This window comes from Fringilla coelebs (assembly GCF_963513975.1).
Source record: "Fringilla coelebs genome assembly, chromosome: 5".
NCBI classification, from domain to species: Eukaryota; Metazoa; Chordata; class Aves; order Passeriformes; family Fringillidae; genus Fringilla; species Fringilla coelebs.
The window spans coordinates 1,161,091-1,182,133 of record NC_140033.1 but is presented as its reverse complement, the minus strand read 5'-3'; the positions used below and the strand labels follow the sequence as shown (position 1 = coordinate 1,182,133).

At 52.5% G+C, this 21,043-nt stretch overlaps 3 protein-coding genes across 4 annotated transcripts; 1 reads left to right on the top strand and 2 right to left on the bottom strand.

The window, feature by feature from the left end:
• The first annotated feature begins 40 nt into the window (after window positions 1–40).
• On the top strand, window positions 41–11,546 carry CEP41 (centrosomal protein 41). 2 transcript variants are annotated; one of them, XR_014616164.1, is made up of 12 exons: window positions 41–121; window positions 433–496; window positions 1,366–1,413; window positions 4,565–4,626; window positions 5,287–5,356; window positions 5,750–5,876; window positions 6,602–6,759; window positions 7,002–7,069; window positions 7,690–7,804; window positions 8,488–8,703; window positions 9,965–10,825; window positions 11,341–11,546. XR_014616164.1 is itself a non-coding variant. In XM_084206141.1 (11 exons), the coding sequence occupies exons 1-11, from the start codon at window positions 89–91 to the stop codon at window positions 10,111–10,113; spliced, it is 1,110 nt and encodes a 369-aa protein (XP_084062267.1). In that variant the 5' UTR covers window positions 41–88; the 3' UTR covers window positions 10,114–11,546. The 2 variants fall into 2 exon arrangements, 1 of the variants encoding a protein (XP_084062267.1); XM_084206141.1 differs by having other exon boundaries at window positions 9,965–11,546.
• A 746-nt stretch (window positions 11,547–12,292) lies between these two features.
• LOC311154292 (carboxypeptidase A1-like) lies at window positions 12,293–15,091 on the bottom strand (the record flags this gene model as incomplete). Its single annotated transcript, XM_084206647.1, is given in 12 exon segments — window positions 12,293–12,480; window positions 12,608–12,692; window positions 12,877–13,076; window positions 13,392–13,482; window positions 13,672–13,782; window positions 13,888–13,989; window positions 14,069–14,170; window positions 14,264–14,365; window positions 14,448–14,582; window positions 14,743–14,824; window positions 14,967–15,052; window positions 15,056–15,091. Coding segments are annotated over 12 exon segments (1,320 nt in total).
• Window positions 15,092–15,815: 724 nt separating this feature from the next.
• Window positions 15,816–20,886, bottom strand: LOC311154291 (carboxypeptidase A1-like; the record flags this gene model as incomplete). Its single annotated transcript, XM_084206646.1, has 11 exons — window positions 20,762–20,886; window positions 18,919–19,000; window positions 18,488–18,622; window positions 18,250–18,348; window positions 17,618–17,719; window positions 17,249–17,350; window positions 17,031–17,141; window positions 16,756–16,846; window positions 16,433–16,632; window positions 16,076–16,160; window positions 15,816–16,003 (listed from the first exon to the last, which is right to left on the bottom strand). The coding sequence occupies exons 1-11, from the start codon at window positions 20,824–20,826 to the stop codon at window positions 15,816–15,818; spliced, it is 1,260 nt and encodes a 419-aa protein (XP_084062772.1). The 5' UTR covers window positions 20,827–20,886.
• Window positions 20,887–21,043: the final 157 nt, after the last annotated feature.

The window sequence follows — 21,043 nt, the reverse complement described above, 5'->3', positions numbered from 1 at the left end:
AGTTGGGGGGTGGGCGGGAGGCGGGAGCGCGGCCGCGCGTGAGGGACGGGCGGAGCGGAGCGGGCCGGGCCGGCGGCCGTGAGGGGAGATGTCGGCTCGGGGCGGCTTCGGCGACCCCCAGGTGCCGTGAGGGGCCTCCCCTTCTCAACAGCCTCCGGGCGGCGAGGGGCAGCACGGGGCAGGGCCGCGGGGCTGGTTCGGGCAGCCCCCGGAGCCGGGAGAGCTCCGCGCGGAGAGGAAACGGCAGAACTTCTCCTTTCGAGCCTTTAAATCAGCGGGGTTTATACCGAGATGGGGGTTCAGGAATTTCTCGCTCGTTTTTCTGTCTCGTAAACCCCTTCAAATCTCGTGTTCTGCTCATTTTTATGGGTTTTTTAATAATTATTTTTTTTTTTTTAATTTTGGCTTCTCGTCTTTTCCATTTTGAAACAGCTTCTAACCCGGCGCATCCCCTCGAATCCCAAGTACCAACATATAAAAACTCGTCTGGATACTGGTAAGTGAAATTACTGTGGGGTAAAACCATCCAAAATTGGTGTAGGATGACAGAAAAATATAATTAATGTCTTAATTACCTCTGCCCGGAGCTAATTCACCCCAACCCTGCAGAATCCTTATTGTAGTTATGATTTGTCTCACCAAATATTACAAAAATTTCCTATTTGCACTTACAAAAATTCTAAAAATTTCCTATTCACAATTTTCCTTCAAATCTGAAGTTAAAACAAGCACGAATCATACAAATTTATGTGTATTTATATTTTTTAATGTACTTATGTACAAATATCTTCACATACCACCATGCACCCCCCTGAAAATTGAGAATAAATGCTCTGTGTGTAGATGGCCACATGTTTAAAGCCTTTATTGTTCCAAAACTTGTTTATTTTTTTCTCCTCTTCTTTTTAAAAGAAGAATTTGGGGGTTAAATAGGTTTAAACTGGGTCAGGCTCTGTTGTGGTGGTTCCCATAGAAGTTACTGGGCTTGGAATTTCTGTCCATGGACTTTTCCTGTCTCTCATCAAGGGTGTGAGCCAAGATCATTATTTGGGGATATCTTTGTGGGGTTCTTTGTTGTTGTTAAAGCAGCTGAATTTTATCCAGTAACGTTATCTTGTAGCACCCTCACCAAAATGTTGGGGAAGGAACAGCAAATCCTTGGATTTTTCTGTTTAATTCTACTTTAGTTGAGAGGAAAGAGGAAAATCTTGGCATTTTTGTACCTGTTATTGCCACTGGGAAGGAGGATCTACAACAAACAGCTGTTTCCTTCAGAGCAATTAAAATTTAAGCCTCTGTGGGCCTGAAGAAAACCTCTAAGAAATAAATAATTGTAATAAATTGATTTTTTTGTTGTTGTTACAGGAAATAGTTTGTCGAAATACATGGAAAAATTGGAAGAGATCAAAAGAAGTGAGTACCTGGGGAGGAGCAGGGTGGGTTAAAAATGGGTTGGTTCAAAACTCAAAGAGCAGGAGATGAATTCCAGGAGATTTTCCTTGGAAATCCCCACAGATTTAATTTAAAAATCCAAGCAGGAATCTTCCAGATCCTTCTTTGTTATGGGATTTTGTTGTTGGAAGCTCTCTGAGCTGAGAAATCCAGGCTAGACTGATCTGGGAAGATTTATGGATCGTTTCTAAGACTTCTATTTCACTTTTAGGTCACAACTTGAGCTCTTTTATCTTTATATCATTTAAGTTCCTCTCTAAATACTCCAGAAAAGATAAAAACCAAGCTCATTCCTTGTGTTTCCATTGGTTTCACCAGCACTAGACATGGGCATTTTGAAGACTTTATGTTGTTCAGAGTAATGAAGACCTCAATTATTTTTATTTCTCTATTTTCCCACCAAACCCGGGCTTTCCAAATAATTTTTCCCCGTAAACCCAGCAATTTATGCCTTTATTCCCAGATTATTCTCACATGAGGAGCCAGGAGAGCTCTTCAGCCTCAAAGCTGCATTTATGGAGGTGAAAAAAGCCCTGAATTGAGGTGAAAGCTCCATGAATTGGGGTTTGAAGAGCTCAGGTTTAGCTCTCAGCCCCAGTGTCTGGGGGAATGTATTGGTGCAAAGCAGGCCTTTGTTTGTGCCTTGTTTGTTGGCTTTGGGTTGGTTTTTTTCCAAGCACTGCAGGTCTTTGGGGGGAAAAATGAAAAGAGGAATGACCTTGAGCTTTCCAGAAAGCTCTGTTGACTGAGATTTCAGTGCTGGACACTGCCTTGCTTTTTATTTCTGTTGAAAATCTTGTTTATTGTGCGTTCCCAATCTCACCGCGGATCTGTTCCGTGCGCTTCTTTTATTCCCTCCTCTTTTTTTGGGAGGCCAGGGAGGAACTTTCTCATTCTCTGCAGGCTGAATGGCCACCTTGTGTTCCCAGGGAGCGGAGGAAGTTCTCCCCCTTGGTTTCTCAGGGATAGATGACACCCTTTGGATGCAGATTTAAATCCCCAGCACAGGCACCTCTCTGTCCCTTATGTAACCTGAGAGATTTAAATCCACGCCATCAAAAATTCAAGAGCTGCACCCACCACCATCCATCCTTTGGAGGATTGATTGGCTTGAGGACACGCAGGAGGTCTCTTCCTTCTCTCTGCTGTTGTTTCCCTCCTCTCCAAAGCCCATTCCTGGAAAACAGAATCATTCCAAGCAAAACCATGTCAGAAAATTCCAATGGATCCACCAGGACCGGACCGGGTACGTGGGGTTGCTCTTGGGGCTGGAAGCAGCGCTCCTGAGCTCTCTGGGAGGGCATTTTGGGTGGCAAAGGCAAGATCTAGGGCAAAGAGGCTTTTCTGGGGTAAAAAGTCCTTGTTTGAGGTGGGAAGGAGCCACGCAGGAGCTGCATCGTCCGGCAGCGGTTCTGCTTCATTTCTGTCCATGCAGCACTTCCCCAGCTTTGCTGCTTTTATTTGTCCTTCTAAATGAAGTTTATTTGCTGTGACAGAAAGGCTCTGTTTTGGCCTTTGCTGGGCAATTTTAATCCTTGAGCAGATGAAATGGGAAATAATTACAGGAGATAATTGTGGCTGGGGTTTGTTGGAGTTAAAGGGAGATTTAACAACCTCAGTTGAGGTTTGAAAGCAGGTGGTTTTGCAAGAACCACAAGGGTCATTTCCCAGTTAATTGAAATCCTGAAATTCAGTTTCTGCAGCTCTTCATCCTCCAATGCAGTTTCTGCACTTCCTGTGCTTCAGTTCTGTGCTTTGGATGTGCAGTGGATATTTTGGAAGGGCTCCTTTTTTCCTAGGATGACTTGTGAGGAGCAGAGAGGTGCTTTGTATGCAAAAATCAAAATTATTTAGGGTAGGGTGTTGAATTTGGGAACTCTCAATGTGTTGGGAAAAGATCTCAGCCTCCAGCATTCCCATGGCTCTCTAAACACAACTCAGCTGGAGAATTTCCATAGGCAAATCCCACAGGAATTTTTTGTGTGGTGGCTGCAGGAATGTGCAGGGGAGCCCTTCCCCCTTCTCCTCATCCCCCCAAGCTGCTGGAGCCTTCAGCAGATGGTTTTAGGGGATTTAGAATCGTTGAACTGAGTGGATTTGCCGAAGATCCTGAGCTCCATTGTTATCCCTAGGAGCTGAACAGCTGGAGAGGGAGCAGCTCCTTCCCAGCCCCTTTTCCCAAGGGACAAAGCTCCCATTGCTTCCCAGGACAGGTTGTTCCATATCAAGATGTTCCTACTGATACCCACCCTGGCTTCTCTTTCTCCTCCTCCACCTTTTGTTTCGCTCCAGGAGGTTTTTCCCTTCCTCTGCAGGATCTGGATGGGATCAGGCTCCCACCTTGGCTCAGGGAATCTCTGCTCTGGATCTTTGCCAGCAGCCCTGCTCAGTTTTCTTCCTCCCTAAGCTGTGTCTTCAGGATTAAGATTCAATTAGGCCAGTTTCTTGTATTAATTACCCATTAAGACTCAATTAGTCCAGTTTCTTGTGTCAGTTATCCGTTCCTGAGAGATCCGTGTCAGCAAATGGAAGAAATCAGAATTTAATTGTCAGATAAAGTATAAAATCTTGGATTTTTTAAATTGTTAAGATGTAACTGCATGTTTATCTTGGTGTTTGCAAAGACACAATGCCCCATGCTCTGATGCTGCTATAATTTACACAAATTAAAAATTAAAGTAAATGAATCTTTTGGTTTAAGGAGCTTTGTGACTCCAGTGGGCTCCAAAGAACAGCAGGGAAAGGGGGAATTCCTGAACTGCTTCCTGGAAAATATAACTTCATATTTGAGTCTAAAAGCAACTAAATCTGCCCCTTCCACTTCATCATGTCTGCACAATATCTCTCTTTATAACTGGGATTAATTAAATTCTCTCTTTATCTGGGATTGGTTAAACCTTCTCTTTATAACTGGTATTAAGCAAACATTTCCTTTATAACTGGCATTTCACAAAATCTCCAGGTTTGCTGCTCTCATCCCACAGCACAAACCTGCCCTGAATTCCTGCCTGGCTGCAGAAGAGTCTCAGAGGAAAGCTGGGATTAAGCCATGACCTGGTGTCTAAAAAAACTGGGAATGGTCTGAAAACTTATCTTTGTTTTGTTTTTGTAGATTACAGGTATAAAAAGGATGAGCTGTTTAAGAGGCTGAAGGTGACAACTTTTGCTCAGTTGGTATGTACAGATCCCTCTCTGGCTTCCAAAATCTTTTAGGAGCAGCATTTTTCCTTGGAATAAAAATTCCTCTGTAATTATTTAGCTTTAGCTGTAATTACTCTGTCTTGGCTTCTTCCTGCCATTAATAAAAACAAATCATTCATTTCCACAATGGCCAAATGCCTTTAATTACAAATTAAAGTTTGTGGTGACTCCATCTTTGAAATTTAGTCCTTATTTGATTTGTCCATTAACTTAGAAGGATCTTCAAGCATCTTGCAAATGACAAAGGCTGTGTAAAACAGCACCTAAATCTGAGTTTTGTGTGTGCAGCCCTCCCTGACCCCAGGTTTAACTGCAGAAGATGGGCAGTTGGGACTTTAGGGCTGGCTGTGCGTTATTTTATTTAAAAGCACTGAATCATCATATTAAAAAAAATGTAAAATTGATCAGGAAATAAAGAGCTGGGGAGTGCTGGTTCAAGAAAACTGCTTCAAACTAGGAAAAAAACCCCAAATTGTCTTCTCAGGAGAGAAGGAAAGGGAAGGTTAAACTCAGAGATGTGAAGAGTGGGATCCTGCAGACTCGGGATTTTTTTTTTTCCCTGGATTGTTTTCCTTGAGCTGCTCCCTGCTGTGGATGTGGGGATCAGTGTGTGCTTGTTTTTGTGCCCTGCAGGTTCTCCAGGTCGCCTCTCTGTCCAATGAAACCCTAGAAGTGACAAACGAGGAGCTGCACAAGCTGCAAGGTGACAGCACTGATGGCAGGGGGTCACTGCTGGGGGGGAAGTGGCAGAGCTGGCACCGCAGCAGGGCTTCAGCAGGAGGAGAAATGGAAAAATAAAACTTCACCTGTGTCCTGGGAGCAGAAAGGCTCCTAGAAAAAGAAAGCTTTGCAAGTAGGAAAGGCCTTGTGCTGGCAGTAACATAATCTACATCAAAATTCTGCTTTATTGACTTCTTCTTCAAATGACTTCTTCTTATTATTATTTTCAATAAGGAGGCTCTGGGTAAATTCTCTTGGTTAAGAGGATGAAGATAAAGCTGTGACACTTTTCTTTCCAGGAATAGAAACTGCCCTTAAAACCTGCTTGTTTACCTCCTGCAGCTCCTTAGCCCCTGGTGCCCTGTTCTCTCCCCAGATGCTGGTGCTGCAGGTGACGAAGCAGCGGGGACAAACGGCAAAGGGAGCCCTGAGGGGACGGCCAGCCCCGTCCTGTTCCTGGACAACGCGGGAGCCGGGGAATCCCTTCGCTCCACGCTGCAGAGGTGCCTCACAATAGCATCACTTTCTTCCTGTCCTACCTGATGAATATTTGAGCCCAGCTGCTGGTGTTAAATTGCTGCTAAGGGGTTTTATGCTGTATTTCTCATTAAAGCCTGGGTTTGTAGGTGAGAGGCAGGGGATTGGCAGGATTTCCTGCTGGAATGGGTTTGGATTGAACAGCCACCCAACATTGTTGTCACCCGATGGTGGTCTGACAAGGAAATGTGTTTGTGGGATTCCATCCAGCCCCCCATGTTCCAGAATTTTGGGAATAACGCAGTGCTCTGGTCATCTTAGTCATGTGCATTCCTGTTGGTGATGGTTTTGTATGGATATGGAGGGACAGGACACAGGGAATGGCTTCAGAGTGCCACAGGGATATTAGGAAGGAATTCCTGGCTGGGATGGTAGACAGGGGCTGGAATAGAATTCCCAGTGAAGCTGGAGCTGCCCCTGGATCCCTGGCAATGTCCAGGGCTGGGCTGGACAGGGCTTGGAGCACTGGCATAGAGGGAGGTGTCCCTGCCCATGGCAGGGGTTGGAATGAGATCCTTAAAGTCCCTTCCCCCCCCAACCATTCTGGGACAATTGAGCACAATTCCAAACCCACCATGTGAAGGGATCCCAGGATGGCGCTGGAAGAGGAAGTTTTAGCCCAGCTCTTCCCCAGCCTTGGAAGCGGTGGAGAGACACAAAAGCGTTCCTCAGGCTGCCGTTCCCTTTGCAGTGTGATCAGCGGGGTTGGGGAGCTGGACGTGGAGAAGGATTCTCCCAAGAAGGAGGACAGGGACAGCCAGGCCAAGGAGAGGCCCTACCCCGACTGCCCGTTCCTGCTGCTGGACGTGCGGGACCGCGACGCCTACGAGCAGTGCCACATCGTGGGAGGTGAGCGCACGGCCCCTGGGCACGGAGCACAGCTCTGCCACAGCCCTGCTGGAGCCTGAGCCCCCCTGGACATCACTGCTGTTCTCAGCACTTACCCAGCACCTTCCTGGGAGCGGTGAGGGGCCTGGGCTGGTGTTCATCCCATCCTCAGTGAGTTCTCAAGGCTGTTGTAGCCCAGGCTGTTGGTGTTCAGCCTCTGGATGATTTTCCCTCTTTTTTTTTCTTTTTTTTTCCTTCTGCAGCTTATTCCTACCCCATTGCAACGTTGTCTAGAACCATGAATCCCTATACAAATAATATTCTGGAATATGTATCCTTTACATGGGAACGTGGGGGGGTGTTGGTGGGGGCTCCCAAAATCAATTGGAGCACATCCAAGCAAAGTTAGGGGTCTCAAAAAGGCTGGGACAGGAGGTGGAGTTACCTGGTGCAGCTCCACTGCCTCCATCAGATGCTGGAATCTCCTTCCTCAAGGTTCCTCTTGATTCTAGGGGACCTGCCTGGATTTGGCATTTCCCAGGATTTTGGCTGCTGGAAGGCCAGGCCAGACCTGGGCACTGCTCTCCTGCTGCTGATGCATCCATCAAATCCTTTGGCTTCCTGTCAGCACCTTGATGGGACTGAGGACAGACAGGATTATTAAGTGGGATTAGGCTGATCATTCCCAGGCTGTTGATTCTGAGGGGAGGTTGTGAACAAAGGGGCTGTTGCCATTCCCAATCTTCAAGCAATGCTGGATCCAGTGGGAATTAAACTGTGTCTGGCAAGCCTCAGCCACTGAGAATTCTGCAGGGGAAGTATTCCTGCTGGATGCTTGCAAGCCAAATATGGAGTCTTTCTTTCCCCAATCCTATTTGTCTCTTTTGCTTCCTAAAATGTTTCAATATCCTCTTAAGTTCAACAGTGACTCCTTAACAATGCCCATGGCAGAAAAACGCCCATGGCAAAATCATCATCGTGTACGACAACGACGAGCGCTTGGCGAGCCAGGCAGCCACCACCATGTGTGAGAGGGGCTTCGAGAACCTCTTCATGTTATCTGGGGGTAGGTGGGGCTGGGAGAGCTCCCCCAGAGCTCCTGGGGAAAGGGAGCAACTTGTGGGAGCTGGAGCTGGGAAAGATCTGGGTTGTGGAATCACAGGATGGTTTGGATTGGAAGGAAACTGAAGGATCATCCAGTCCTGTCCCTATGGGCAGGGACACCTCCCACTGTTCCAGGCTGCTCCAGCCCCAGTGCCCAGCCTGGCCTGGGACACTGCAGGGATGCAGGGGCAGCCCCAGCTGCTCTGGCAATCCCAGCCCAGCCAGGAATTCCTCATTGCCAAGATCCCATCCATGCCTGCCCTCTGGCAGTGGGAGCCATTCCCTGGGTGCTGTCCCTGCAGGCCTTGTCCCCAGTCCCTCTGCAGCTCTCCTGGAGCCCCTTCAGGCCCTGGAATGTGCTGGAAGCTCTCCCTGGAGCCTTCCCTTCTCCAGGGGAACATTCCCAGCTCTGGGAGCAGCTCCAGGGCCTCCTCTGGACTCTCTCCAGCAGCTCCACGTCCTCCTGCTGTTGTCCCCAGACTCCATGTGGGATCTCACCTGAGCAGGGCACAGGGGCAGAATTCCCTCTCTCCTGCCACCCACATTTCTCCATCCAAACTTTGGACCTCCAGCTGCATCAGTCCCTCGTGGCTGGTCCTTCCTGACCCTTCCAGCTGGGATAACAGCTGCTCTGTGTCCCTGCAGGCCTCAAGGTCCTTGCCCAGAAGATCCCAGAGGGGTTGATCACCGGCACACTCCCCGTGTCCTGCCAGGTGGCCGCTCCCACAGGAACTGCCCGGAGGAGAACGGCCCCCAGGCTGCCACCCACACCTGCAGAGAACAAGTGGAGGTTTTCTGCAGATGATCTGCAGAAGTTAAGGCATTACCTGGCTGAGGAGCAGATTCCTTCAGATGCTGCCAGTAAGAGACCATGCTGCCTTTATGGGCTTGCCTAGAAGCAGAGGCCAGGCTGGTGCCTCAGGGTTTGGCTTTTCTATTTTTCAGTTCTGTGCTGCTTTGGTGTGTGGGTCTGGGCTTCATATTATGGGATGGTGAGCTCTGTGCACAGAGCAGGGAGACAAAACAATTCCTGCTCCAGCTGGGCACCAAGGACAAATGAGCCAAATCTCAGGGCAGGAGCACAAACCCCGTGGGCTGCAGAGAGAAAAACAAGCAGGGTGGGACTGCAGGGGCTGAAGCTGGGATGGGACAATGAACTGCAAGGTGCAAATGGAGCAGAGCTGATCCCAGGGAGAGACCCCGGCAGCGCTCGGGGATTTTGGGGCCATTTTGGTTCATCTTGGGTGCAGCCCTGGCTGGGCTCTGCTGCTGCCCCAGGTGCATCCATGCAGGAGATCCTTTCCATGAATCCCTGCTTTATTCTTCAGCTCCATCTAGGTCAGCCTTCACAAGGCATCGAGGCAAAGTTAAAAGAATAAAGGGGATATATTTAATGAAAGACCTTCAGGTACATTAAGGGCAGATGAAGTTAATTAACCTTTTATGTGGAGTTTAGTCATGCACTAATGCAGTACAGGATTTGAAAAATATAAAAGGTAAAATCCTAAGGTATCTTCAGAGCATGCTTCAACCTCATCATGGAATGGTTGGGTGGGAAGCTGTAGGCACAGAGTTTGTGGTAAGTGGGAGTGGGGCTGCAGCCCAGCCTCATCCACAATGGCTCCAGCTGTGAGAAGCAGGTGAGCAGCAATGAGCCATGGAGTGCCCAGGTGTGCTGGGCAACCACAGAGGGCACACAGGTGCACTGCATGAACCTGAGGGGATAAAAGGCTGGGCTGAAGGACTAGATCAGATGCTTGCAGCCTTCTGAAGTGGAGTGGTGTTACTGTGTGTGGGGTGGAGCTTTCTGATATTGCATAGTGACACTCTGGGTATGGTGGCTGTCTCGGCTATGACATGTGCTGCAGCACTAATGCAGTACAGGATTAGAAAAATATAAAAGCTAAAATTCTGAGGTATCTCCAGAGCAGGCTTCCACCTCATCATGGAATGGTTGGGTGGGAAGGGGCCTTAAACCTCATCCATCCCACCATGGGCAGGGACACCTTCCCCTATCCCAGCTTGCTCCAAGCCCATCCAGCCTGGCTGGACACATCCAGGGATGGGGCAGCCACGACTTGTGGGACAGCCAGTTTGTGATTTGGGGTTGTTTTTCCCACAGGCCGCCTTACCCGGGGTCTTTCAGGCCACGATTCCAAGCTCTCGTCCGTGAGGAGCAGCCGCAGCCTGCGCAGCCCCGCTCGCAGCATGGCATCCCTGAGCAGCCGCTCCCACAGCAGGACCAGCGTCCAGAACAGGCCCTGGAAATAAAGGAGGATCCGGGTTTTGGGAATCCCGAGCAGGGCAGCCCGTTTGTGGTTTTAGGAATCGGCAGGGAAAAGCAGCCCTGGTGAGAACTGGCAGCTCGGGTAAGGCTGGGCAGCTGGGATGATGTTTCCTAGAAGCAGGAATGGCATCACTTGGGGTGCAGGGCAGGACAGAGGTGATAGAACTGGTTTTGTAGGGGAGGGAGAAAACTGCTAGTAAAGGCTGGCACCAGTAGAAAACTGTTCCACAAAGTTTTTAGTCCAGCTGGAGGAATTTGTGTCCGTAACATTCCCGGGCCATGCCTGGAGCTGTGAGGGTGAACAGGCCACAAGTCATCTGTGAGCACAAACTTTGGTGGTTTTAGCAGAGACAAAGACATTCAGCAACTTGCCAAAAGTGAGAGAAGATCCTGGAAGGGTTGTTTGTTTTTTTTAAATAAATTATGATAATGAACAGAAATATTTGTAATAAAGATGTTTTTTATTGCTCAGTTGGTGCTGCGACAGTCGTGGACACTTTGTGAATAGTTGTGTCTTTTTCAAGGTGACCTGAAGGAGAATAACTGGAATTTTTTCCCCAATAACTCCTTTGCCAGTGGTTTTTTAGGAGTTTCTTTAAGGTTTAGGGTGGCTGAAGGAAAAGTTGCTGCTGCTGCCTCACCAGGGTCCCTAAAACCCAGCAGGGCCCTGGAATCAGGAACTGAGCATTTGGAAAAGTGAGTAGCACAGTTTTCCTTGAATTGGTGCTTCTGCATAACCTGGAATCCTCTGATTTTCCTGAGCTGCCTATGGGACACTTTGGAAGTGATTTTGGAGGGATTCTGCTCTCCGGTTTTTCCATCTGGTATTGCTGAGCCTGGTCCCGCCTTGGTTATCGTGGTCTTGTGGGGTTTGTGTCTATTTTTGGATTCAGTGGGTTTTTTCCCCCTTTTTGAAGCAGACAATTTTCAACACATCCCAAAACTCACTGGTGATTTTGGGATAATTCTGGTGAAAGGACAAAAAGTAGGAGAAATGGCACATAATTTCCCGTTTGGGAGATTAGGACTCGGCATCCCTGAGCACATTTATCTTTTATTGTGACTGTGAGTGTGAAATCAGACAGTGCTGATTGCAGGACTGGCAGGTTCAGTCTGATAAGGTCCTGCTGCTGTGGGAGTAGATTTTTTCCAGCTCCACGAGCTCTTGGCTGTGTCATCGCATTGGCTAAAATCCTGGTTTTGCTATCCAGCTGTGGGAGACAGATCCAGAATCCCTGGCTGCTCTGTGCTGCATGAAAACCTCCTGGTGAAACTTGGATAAAACTGGCTTGAGTTGTTTGTGATCCTCCAAATCCAAGGAATCAAAGCAAGGACTGGATGTACTTTCCCACCATCTCAATGGATTTGTGTGGATTTGGACTCTTGGTGTTGTTTGGAGCAGAGTCAAACTCTGTAGAGGCTGAGAGGTTTAATTTAATAAAATGTAAACTACAGCATCTGTTTGGGTGATTTATTTGCAGCTTTGAGAGCTGTGGAGAGCCTGGAAAAGCTGGGAGTGAGCAGGGGCTCAGCTCCCCCTTCCCTAGGGGACTGCAGCAGGTGAGGAGGGGTCCCACAGTCAGAAAGGTTTGGCTGGGAAAGGACCTTAAAGCCCATCCAGTTCCAACTCCTGGACACCTTCCACTATCCCAGGTTGTTCCAAGCCCTGTCCAGCCTGGCCTGGAAAACTTCCAGGGGTGCAGGGGCAGCCCCAGCTGCTCTGGCAATCCCAGCCCAGCCAGGAATTCCTCATTGCCAAGATCCCATCCATGCCTGCCCTCTGGCAGTGGGAGCCATTCCCTGGGTGCTGTCCCTGCAGGCCTTGTCCCCAGTCCCTCTGCAGCTCTCCTGGAGCCCCTGGAATGCTGCTGACCTCGTGTCCAGAGCCCAATTCCCTTTGCATCCTCTGCCAGACCAAAGGGAAAACCACCACCTCCCTTCCTTTTTGTTCCTGCTATTTTCATGCCCTTTCAATCCATTCCTTTTCCAGGCCACTGACCCAGCACACCCTGTTTGTGCTGGCACCAACTCCAGCTCCCAAAGGGCTTTTCCACCCAATTTGGGAAAAAGGGGAAACAACCACAAGCTTTTCTCATCCTTCTTCCCATTTATTTACTGATTGCCTTCTTCCCTCTCTCCAGCTGCTGCAGCCCTGCTCCCAGCTCAGTAGGAGTTGTCCCGGGCGTGCTCCATGATGACCTTCAGTGCCAGCCAGGTCTCCTGGGCCGTGGGGACGATCTGCTTGGCGGGCAGCAGGAATCCGTAGCGCCCCGTGTCCCGCAGCTCGAAGGTGAAGGAATATTTAATCCCCTGGTTGTAGGTCCAGTCCACAGTTGAGCCACTGGCTCTGTCTGAGGGAGGAAAAAATGGGGGGGAATCAGAGCCTCGATGGTTTTGTACTGGAATCCCATGGGATGTTGGGCCTGTGTGAGGGATGGGTTTGGGATCTGGGGGTTTTGGGGCTGCCCCAGCACTTACAGATGGTGGTGATGATGCTGCCATACTTGTACTTGGTGCCATACAGGGAGGACAGAGCTGCCACGGCCTTGGCAGAAAGCTCGTGCTGGGAATACAGGGAACAGGGAAAGATGAGCCAAAGAAAGGAAAAACCAGTGGGACACAGCTTTTTTCTGGGTGCAACAAAGCTCCTCCCAGCTTCCCAAGGGATGCAGGACAGAGGTGGCTCCTCCTTGGAGCTGCAGAAGAGCTCCACCCCATCCCAGCCCCTCAAAGCACGTGGGCCTCACCAGTTCCTGCTCATCTGGTGCCGGGGTCTCGGTGTAGCCATAGGGGTAAAGCAGGAGCTGGGAATAGCTGTGGATGGAGACGAAAGCCTTGATGTTGCCATGGCTCTTCACAAAGTCCACGATGGATTTCACCTCGGGCTCCGAGTTGGGGTAGGGTCCGTGGTACGTCTCCGTGCAGGAGTTTCCGCTGGCTCCGGCATCTGTGGAGAAGAGGATGGTGAGAACACAGTGGGAATTTGGGGGCTTCCAAGCCCAAGAGGTTTTCCCACCCCTCAGCTCCTTGGTGGTGATCAAGGGATGCTCCTGGGGCTCCTCCTAGAGATTTGTGTGGTGACTTTCATTTGTCACTGGGGGACATCAAAGCCATGGTGGAGCCCAAACCCTCGCCTCTGCCACGGAGAGCAAATCCCGCCTCTTCCCCAGGGGACATCAATGGATCTTTGAGCCAGGAACAGCTTTGGAGCCTCCAGCTGGAGAGTGGAAGCGCTCCACAGGGGCGAGGGGACAGCTCTGACCTCCAAAACCTGCGTCCCAGTTGCGGTTGGGGTCCACTCCGACACAGAGGGCGCCCGCGTGCTTGGACCTGGTCTTGCGCCACATGCGGTTCTGGAAGGGCAGAGCCACCTCAGCCGGTGCCCAGGGCTGGAGCTCCACAGCTCGTGGTGGTCCCCTTCCATCCCATGGAAACGTGGGCGAGGAGGCCTTGCCCTCTCAGGGATGTGCAGCCCCCAAATCCTGCTCCCCAGCCCCATCCAGGGCAGTGGTAGGAGCCAGGGAGAGGAGCCGGGGCAGTACCTTGGTGTGGGTGTAGACAAAGCCATCGGGGTTGGTGACAATCTCCAGGAAGATGTCCATCGTCTCCAGGATGGAGGCCACGCCTTCGTTATTCGCGTGATCCTGGACAATCTAGAGAGGATGGAGGTTTGGAGCTCCCTGTCCTCCCTGTGGGATCACCCACGTGGATCCCACAGCTCCTGAGGAGCGGCTGGCCCTGTTGGGATGTGTCGGTACCTTCTTGGCAAACCAGACGCCGCTGGCCTGTGTCACCCACTCGCGGGAGTGGATCCCGGTGTCGATCCAGATGGCCGGGCGGTTCGTGCCCCCCGTGCTGAACTGGGAGAGCAGAGAGGGGGGGGTTGGCTTTGTCCCTGTCACCGCTTTCCCCCCTGGATCACAATCCCCAAATCCTCACCTTGAGCACGTAGAGGGGACGGTTCTCGGTCGAGCGGCCAATCTCCAGCTTGCTCACCAGGTTGGGGTTCTCGGCCACCAGCATGTCCATGAAATTGTAGATCTGGGAACGAGAGATGTGGGGGTCACTCCCAGCTCACCCCCCGCCCAAGAGCAAACTTTTTCCCCAAAATGCCCCAAATCTTGTGCTTTCCACCTCATCTATGGTGTGGTAGGCCTCGTAGTTGAAGGTGGTGGTGTCGAGTGACCGCTGGCGGCTGCTGCGGAGCATCTCCGTCTGCTCTTCATCCACCAGGGCCTGTGGGACACGGGGTGGGATGAGCCTCATTCCCACCGAGGGGATCCCACCTCTCCCTCCCCTCCCCAGCGGCGCTGCTGACCTGCACATCCTCAATCATGATGGAATAGGAGACCCCAGCGGCCTCCAGGTGGGCTTTGACCGCCTGCAGGCTGCGGAAGGGCACGCGGACGTCCACGGGCAGTCCGAGCCTGCGGGGAGCCAGCCAGAAATCCAGCTGGATGGGAAAGATGGACATAGGGGTGAGATCCTGCCGCGGGATGCACCCCCAGCACCAGCCTGTCTTGCTTTTCACCGCTTGGTTCCCATAATCCCACATCCAACCCCATCCTTGCTGTGCTTGGGGGGTCCCCAGAATCCACCTGCACAGGCAGTACCTGCAGATGCTCCAGCTCCTGCAGCTCCTGCACCTTCTGCAGCTCCTCATCGCTCTGGGGGATGACGCGCAGCACCTGGTGCCTGTGGGTTGGGGGGTGTGGGACGAGTTCCAGCCCCGTTAGTCCGACCTAACCCCACCCATCCATCCCCCCATTCCGAGGATTTCCCCTGAGCCTTTTGCCTGCCCCAGCCGGTGCCACCGTCCCCACCCCAGCCCCCCTACCCAAAGAAGGTCTCGGTGCAGGTGGCCACTGCCACCAGGGCAGCCAGGAGCACGGGGAGCCTCATGGTCAGCGGGGAGAGCCGGTCTCACATCCCAGCAGTGCCCTGGGGCCCCTTAAATCCCATGGGATGGCAGCCCCAGCCCAGCCCCTCCAGCTGTCCCTTTTCCCAGGGCCCTGGGAAGGCTCTGGCTGCCACCAGCCAAGGTCAGGCCCTGCTGTCCCCGTCCAGGCGCTCCCAGTCCTGGCCAAACCTGTCCCAGGAACCGGCTGGGGCCCTGCTGAGTCAGCTGCCAGCAAGGTGAGACCGGGAGGTGCCAAAATCCCACAACCTCCAGCACTGGCAGAGGGGAGGGAAAGGATCAATGTGGGTTGAGAATGCACAAAATGCAGATTTTCACTTGGGGCTTGGAGCTGGATCCCTAAACCACAGCAGTAGGGAAACTGGTTTAAAATTTGGCTGAGGAAAGTGGTGTAAGTTTGGCCCAGGACAGAGGTCAGAGCAGGTGGCAGTTGTCCCAGTAGCCAAAAATAAACAGCAAATACCCTGAGGGTACCCCATGACCCTCCTTGTAGGCCCCTGGGAAAGGATGATGGAGCAAAGCTGCTCAAAACCCCACAAATCTGGGGTTGCTTGCCCAAAAACCTCATCTCCTGCCATGCTGGCTGTTGGCTCCAAAGGATGGGGACTTTGAGCCAAAGTCACAAGGGGAAAGTCAACACCTGCAGGACTGGGAGTCCTTTTCCACCCTCTTTTTGGAGATTAGCATGAAAAAAATGAGGGTGCCTGAAACCACTGAATCTCCATGAGGATTTATTGAGGGGAGGGGATGCTGGGGGAGATGCTGGGGTCAGTATGGATGTTCCAGGACGTGGACCATGATGTCCAGGAGCGCCGGCCACGTCTCGGTGGCAGTGGGGATGATCTGGGAGCTGGGCAGGAGGAATCCGTAGCGCCCTGAGTCCCTCAGCTCCAAGGTGAAGGAATATTTCACCCCGTTGTCATAGGCCCAGTCGATGGTGGTGCCTCCTGCCATGTCTGCAGGGAGAGGAGCCCAGATGGGAGCCCATTCCCGAGGGGTTTGCTGAGGGATGAGGGAGGGGCACTCACAGATGGTGTTGGCGATGCTGCCGTAGGTGTATTTTGTCCCGAACACGGCGGCCAAGTCGCTCACGGCCTTCTTGGCCAGTTCATTCTGCAAAGAAACCACCAAAAGTGGTGGGATCTGGTGGATCAAGGGGCAGGGGAATCTAGAGCCCATCATTCCCTATCCCTTCTGCTCTAGGTTTTCCCAAAAAACCCTTAATTTTTGATGTGTGAGGTCCATCTTGCAACCACCCTCCACCAGAACCCCGGTGCAGGGGTTCAATGTTTGGGTTGCATCTAGCAAGAGGAGCAGGGAAGCTCCTGGGATGCTCTGCCTGACTTTGCCAGGTGGCCACAGCCCCGCGTTTGGGGCCATCTCACCATTTCCTGGTGGTCGGGTGCGGGCGCCCTCCTGTATCCGTAGGGGAAGAGCAGCATCTGGGAGTAGCTGTGGATGGAGATGACGGATTTGATGTTCCCGTGGGCGCGGATGAAATCCACGATGGCTCTCACTTCCCTCTCGGAGTGGGCGTGAGGGCCGTGATAGGTCTCAGAGCAGGGATTGCTGCTGGAGCCAGCGCCTGGAGTAGGGGGAGGGAGCAGATCCAGAGGGGATCCCTCAGGAAGGGTTTCCATCCCTGGGTTTCTCCACTCCAGCAGAAAGTTTTGATGTTTTGAGGCACAAACAATGGCTGAGGTCTCACCTCCAAACCCAGCATCCCAGTTTCGGTTGGGATCCACTCCGACGCAGCGGGACCCGGCGTTGAGGGACCTGGTCTTGCGCCACAGGCGGTTCTAGGAGCACACGGAGGGGACGCTGGGACAGGGATGTGAGTCCCAACCTCTGCCCAAGCATCTCCAGGGATCTCCACTCACTGCCCCACAAGAGAGGAGCATCCCTCCCCACCCAAAACCCACGGACAGCCATGGTTGGGGAAGGCGCTGGGACAAGATCCTGCCGTGCTGTCCCCACACTCACGGAGCTGTGGGTGAAGGCAAAGCCATCGGGGTTGGTGACAATCTCCAGGAAGATGTCCATGCTGTCCAGGATGGCTGTGACAGAGGGGTCCTGCCCGTATTCCTTGGCAATCTGTGCACGGAGAGGAGCAGGAGCTGCCCTGGTGCCTCTCAGATGAGGGGTGGGATGGATACAGGGTAAGAATTGGGGTCCCACATCCCAGGTGATCCCAGGGTCACCTTGTTGGCCGTCCAGAGCCCGGTGGCCTGGGTGATCCATTCCCGCGCGTGGATGCCGGTGTCCAGCCAGATGGCCGGACGGTTCGATCCCCCGGTGCTGAACTGTGCGGAACCACGGGATCACTGAGGCTGGAAAAAGCCTCCAGGATCATGGAATCCACCCTGTGCCCCAGCCCAGAGCCCTGAGTGCCACCTCCAGGAGTTCCTTGGGCACCTCCAGGGATGGGCACTCCAGAGCTCCCTGGGCAGCCCCTGGGCAGCCTGAGCACCCTTCCCACGGGGAAATTGCTGCTGATTCCACCCTGAGGCTCCCTGGCACAACCTCTCACCCTGAGGGGATTCTCAGGGCCAGTTTGCCCCAGGACCCACCTTGAGCACGTGCAGGGGCCGCTGCTCGTAGCTCTGCCCGATCTGGACCTTGCTGACGAGCTCGGGATGATCCTCCACCAGGACATCCAGCCACTCGTAGATCTGCAAGGAGGAGCTGCTGCCTCACCAGGCTCAGCCTGGCTCTCACCTTTTGCTTTTCAGGGTATCCAGCACCAGATGCCACAGGCAGAGCTTCCCTGGGGAGGATCTGGTGCTTCCCTGGGGACCTGGGGCTCCTCTGGAGAAGACCTCGTGCTTCCCTGGAGAACATGGGGTGGCTGGGGCTCTGTGTGAGCAGGGAAAGGCATGTCACAGCATTTTTGAAAAAGTAGAATGAATGGTGAGGGAAAAAGCTCTGAGACCTCCCAACACCACCACAGCCCCCAGCAGTCCCAAACTCTCCAAGCACTCCCAAAGTGAAGCTGGAAATGTCTCCCACAGGGTGGGAGATTGCAGGAGTGGCCACGCTGGATGTGGAAGGTTTCCCAGTCTCACATCTCAGCTGAAAGCTCCACCAAGGAGGAGAAACGTGTCTCAGGGAGGTCTCACCTGTCACCAAAAACTCACCACAACCTTCACCACAGGGATGTGACCCCAGCAGGACAAAGCCAATGCTCTGCAGAGAAAGGTACCTCATCTATCGTGTGGTAGGAGGCGAAATCAAACATCCTGGAGCTTCTCTTTACCCTCCTAGACCTCCTCATGCTTTCCTTTTCTGCATCCAATAATTCCTGGTTAGGATGCAAAAAAACCCAAGATCAAAAAGGCTGGAAGGAGGAGGGGGTTGGATTTTTCTTCTTGAATCCAACTTCTGGATTTCTCTCAGGGCTGAGCTGCAAGAGCTCATCCTGTTCCTGTCATAGCCATTACCTGCACATCCTCAATCATGATGCTGTAGGAAAAATTATGGGAATCCAGGAATTGTTTGACTCCTTGGAGGCTGGGGAAGGGCACCCGCAGGTCCACGGGGTGCCCAGGGCTGTTGGGGTGACGCCAGAAGTCCACCTGGGAAGAAGAAATTGAGCTGGAAGGGAGAACTCAGCCCCATCCTGCACTGGTGCTCATCCACTGAGCTCCCCAGCACCTCCAGGGTCTCACAGGAATTGCCATGAAGGATCTAAAAAGGTTTTGAACAAATTTTGGGCCACAGATGGATGTCTGCATAGGGATTTACAGAAATGTTTCAGCCCAAGTTGTAGCTCCAAAATGGGGAGGAAAAAAGATGGGAAGGCAACAGAAGGAGGAAGCCCTGGATTCACCTGGGTCTGTGACCAGGGGGGTGCTCAGGTCTCAGAGCTCACCTGCAGCTCCTCCTGCTCGCCCAGCACCCTGAGCAGAGTGATGTGCTCCTCGTTCCTGGCTGTGACACGCAGGACCTGGTCCCTGCAGGGAGGCAGAGAGGTCACAGGGAGGGGACTCTGGCCTGGGGGGAGGCTGGGGAAGCTCCACACCAGCTCAGAGGGTTGGAAAATGCATCAATTGTTGTGTTGGGAGAAAAAAATGCAGGTTCAGAGCAGCCACAATGGGAAAAGAGCAAGTGCTGGGAGCCTGAGATGATCTCCAGCCTTGTTTGGTCAGCTCCCAAGATATTGGGGCATATCTCACATGGATATGTTCTATATCTGTGGATGTATTCCCTAGCAGAGGTCCCAGTCCAGCCTGGCTGGGCTTCCCAAGGACAGGCACAGCCCCTGGAGAGGAGGAAATGTTCTGTGGGAGAGAGGTTTTCTCATCTTGGATCAATCCTCTACCTCCAACCTCTCCTGCTGGGCAGTGCTTAAAGCTGCTTCCAAAATGGCACAAAATTCCTTCAGCTTTCCCCTTTTGTACCTTTCATCCTCTTCACTCCCATTTATCAGTTTAGCCACCTCCCCAGGGTGATAACAATTTCCTTTCTGGGCCTGGAGGACTCAGGCAGGCATTAAATCCTTGTGAATTTTCCAAAATCAGGGAGCAGCCCTGACATTCCCTGGACATTCTTGGCTCACAGCTGCTCAGATCCCTCCCAGCTACCCCAAGTCTGGAGGGGAGTGATGGGATCCTGGATGGATCCCTCAACCATGGCATCGTGTCCCAGGAGGAAGGAAAGCAGGGAGGAAGGTGGGTCAGCCACATCACAGAACATCCTGAGCTGGAAGGGGCCCACAAGGATCAAATCCAACTCCAGGCTCTGCCCAGACACCCCAACAATCCCACCCTGACCTTGAGGGCATTGTCCAAACACTCCTGGGCCTCTGGCAGCCTTGGGAATGTGACCATTCCCTGGGGAGCCTGAGAAGTGCCAGCATCCTCTGGATCAGGAACCTTTCCTGATATCAACCTGAACCCCCTGGCACAGCCCCATCTGTTCTCTGGGTCACAAGAGCAGCAGCTCTGGCTCCAGTGGCAGTCCAGCTGCTGGGACATCCAGCAGCCCAGGGGCACTTTTTTATGGAAAAGTTTTCCCTACTCTGAACACAGAATTCCCACTTTCTCTACAAGTTAGTTCTCATTGCCAGTCCATTCATTCAGACCTTTCTGGAAATGGGTTGGAAGCTTTGGGAGTTTTGGGTAGTCCTGACCTCCCCCTATATTCCATGCCCCCTTCTCAGCCTCATTCCTGCACTGGTGCTGTTCTTATCTGCAGGAGCTGCAACCAGGGTGTTCCTCCTGGAAAAGTGCTGCCCTCCCTCCCCAGGGCCCCTTCTCCAGCCACATCTTGTTCTTTCCCACGGCATGTTATTCCCAGCAATCCTTGGTTATTCCCAGCAATCCTTGGCTGTTATTCCCAGCAATCCTTGGTTATTCCCAGCAATCCTTGGCTGTTATTCCCAGAAATCCTTGGTTATTCCCAGCAATCCTTGGATGGCTCCACAGCCATCGTCTTTGAGCCCTACACATGCTCCCCATATCCTCTGGGATTCCACACCCTGGCAAAGCTTGCAGCGACGTCCTCAGGCTTCAGCATTCCCCAATTTCTACCTGCTCCAAACCTCCCTCCAAAGCTGGGGTGAAAGCAAACCTTTCCCAGCTGGCAGAAACCCCTGCTGGATTTCCATCCTTTGGGATGTCACCCTTCTGGCTGACCCTGAAGGACCGTGGTGGGCACGGCCATCCCCACCCCAGCCGCGGTGTCCCACCGCCCCCCGCCCCAGCAGGACTCACCCCACGAAGAGCTGCTCAGTGCTGGTGACCCCCAGGAGGGTGAGGAAGACCAGGAGGGTCTCCATGGTGGGTGTGAGCAGGGCACAGCCCCGAGGACGGACAGAACCCCCTCGGTGCTCGGGGTCCCTCCCGGAGCTCCTCACCGGGGCCGCATCCGCCGTCCCCGCGGCGTCGGCAGCGACAAACAGAGCAGGCAGGAAGGGCTCCCGGAGCCCAAATGTTTGCTTTATTTGGCAAAGTCAACACAAGAGCAGCCAAATTAGGGAGGATCTGATAACGTCT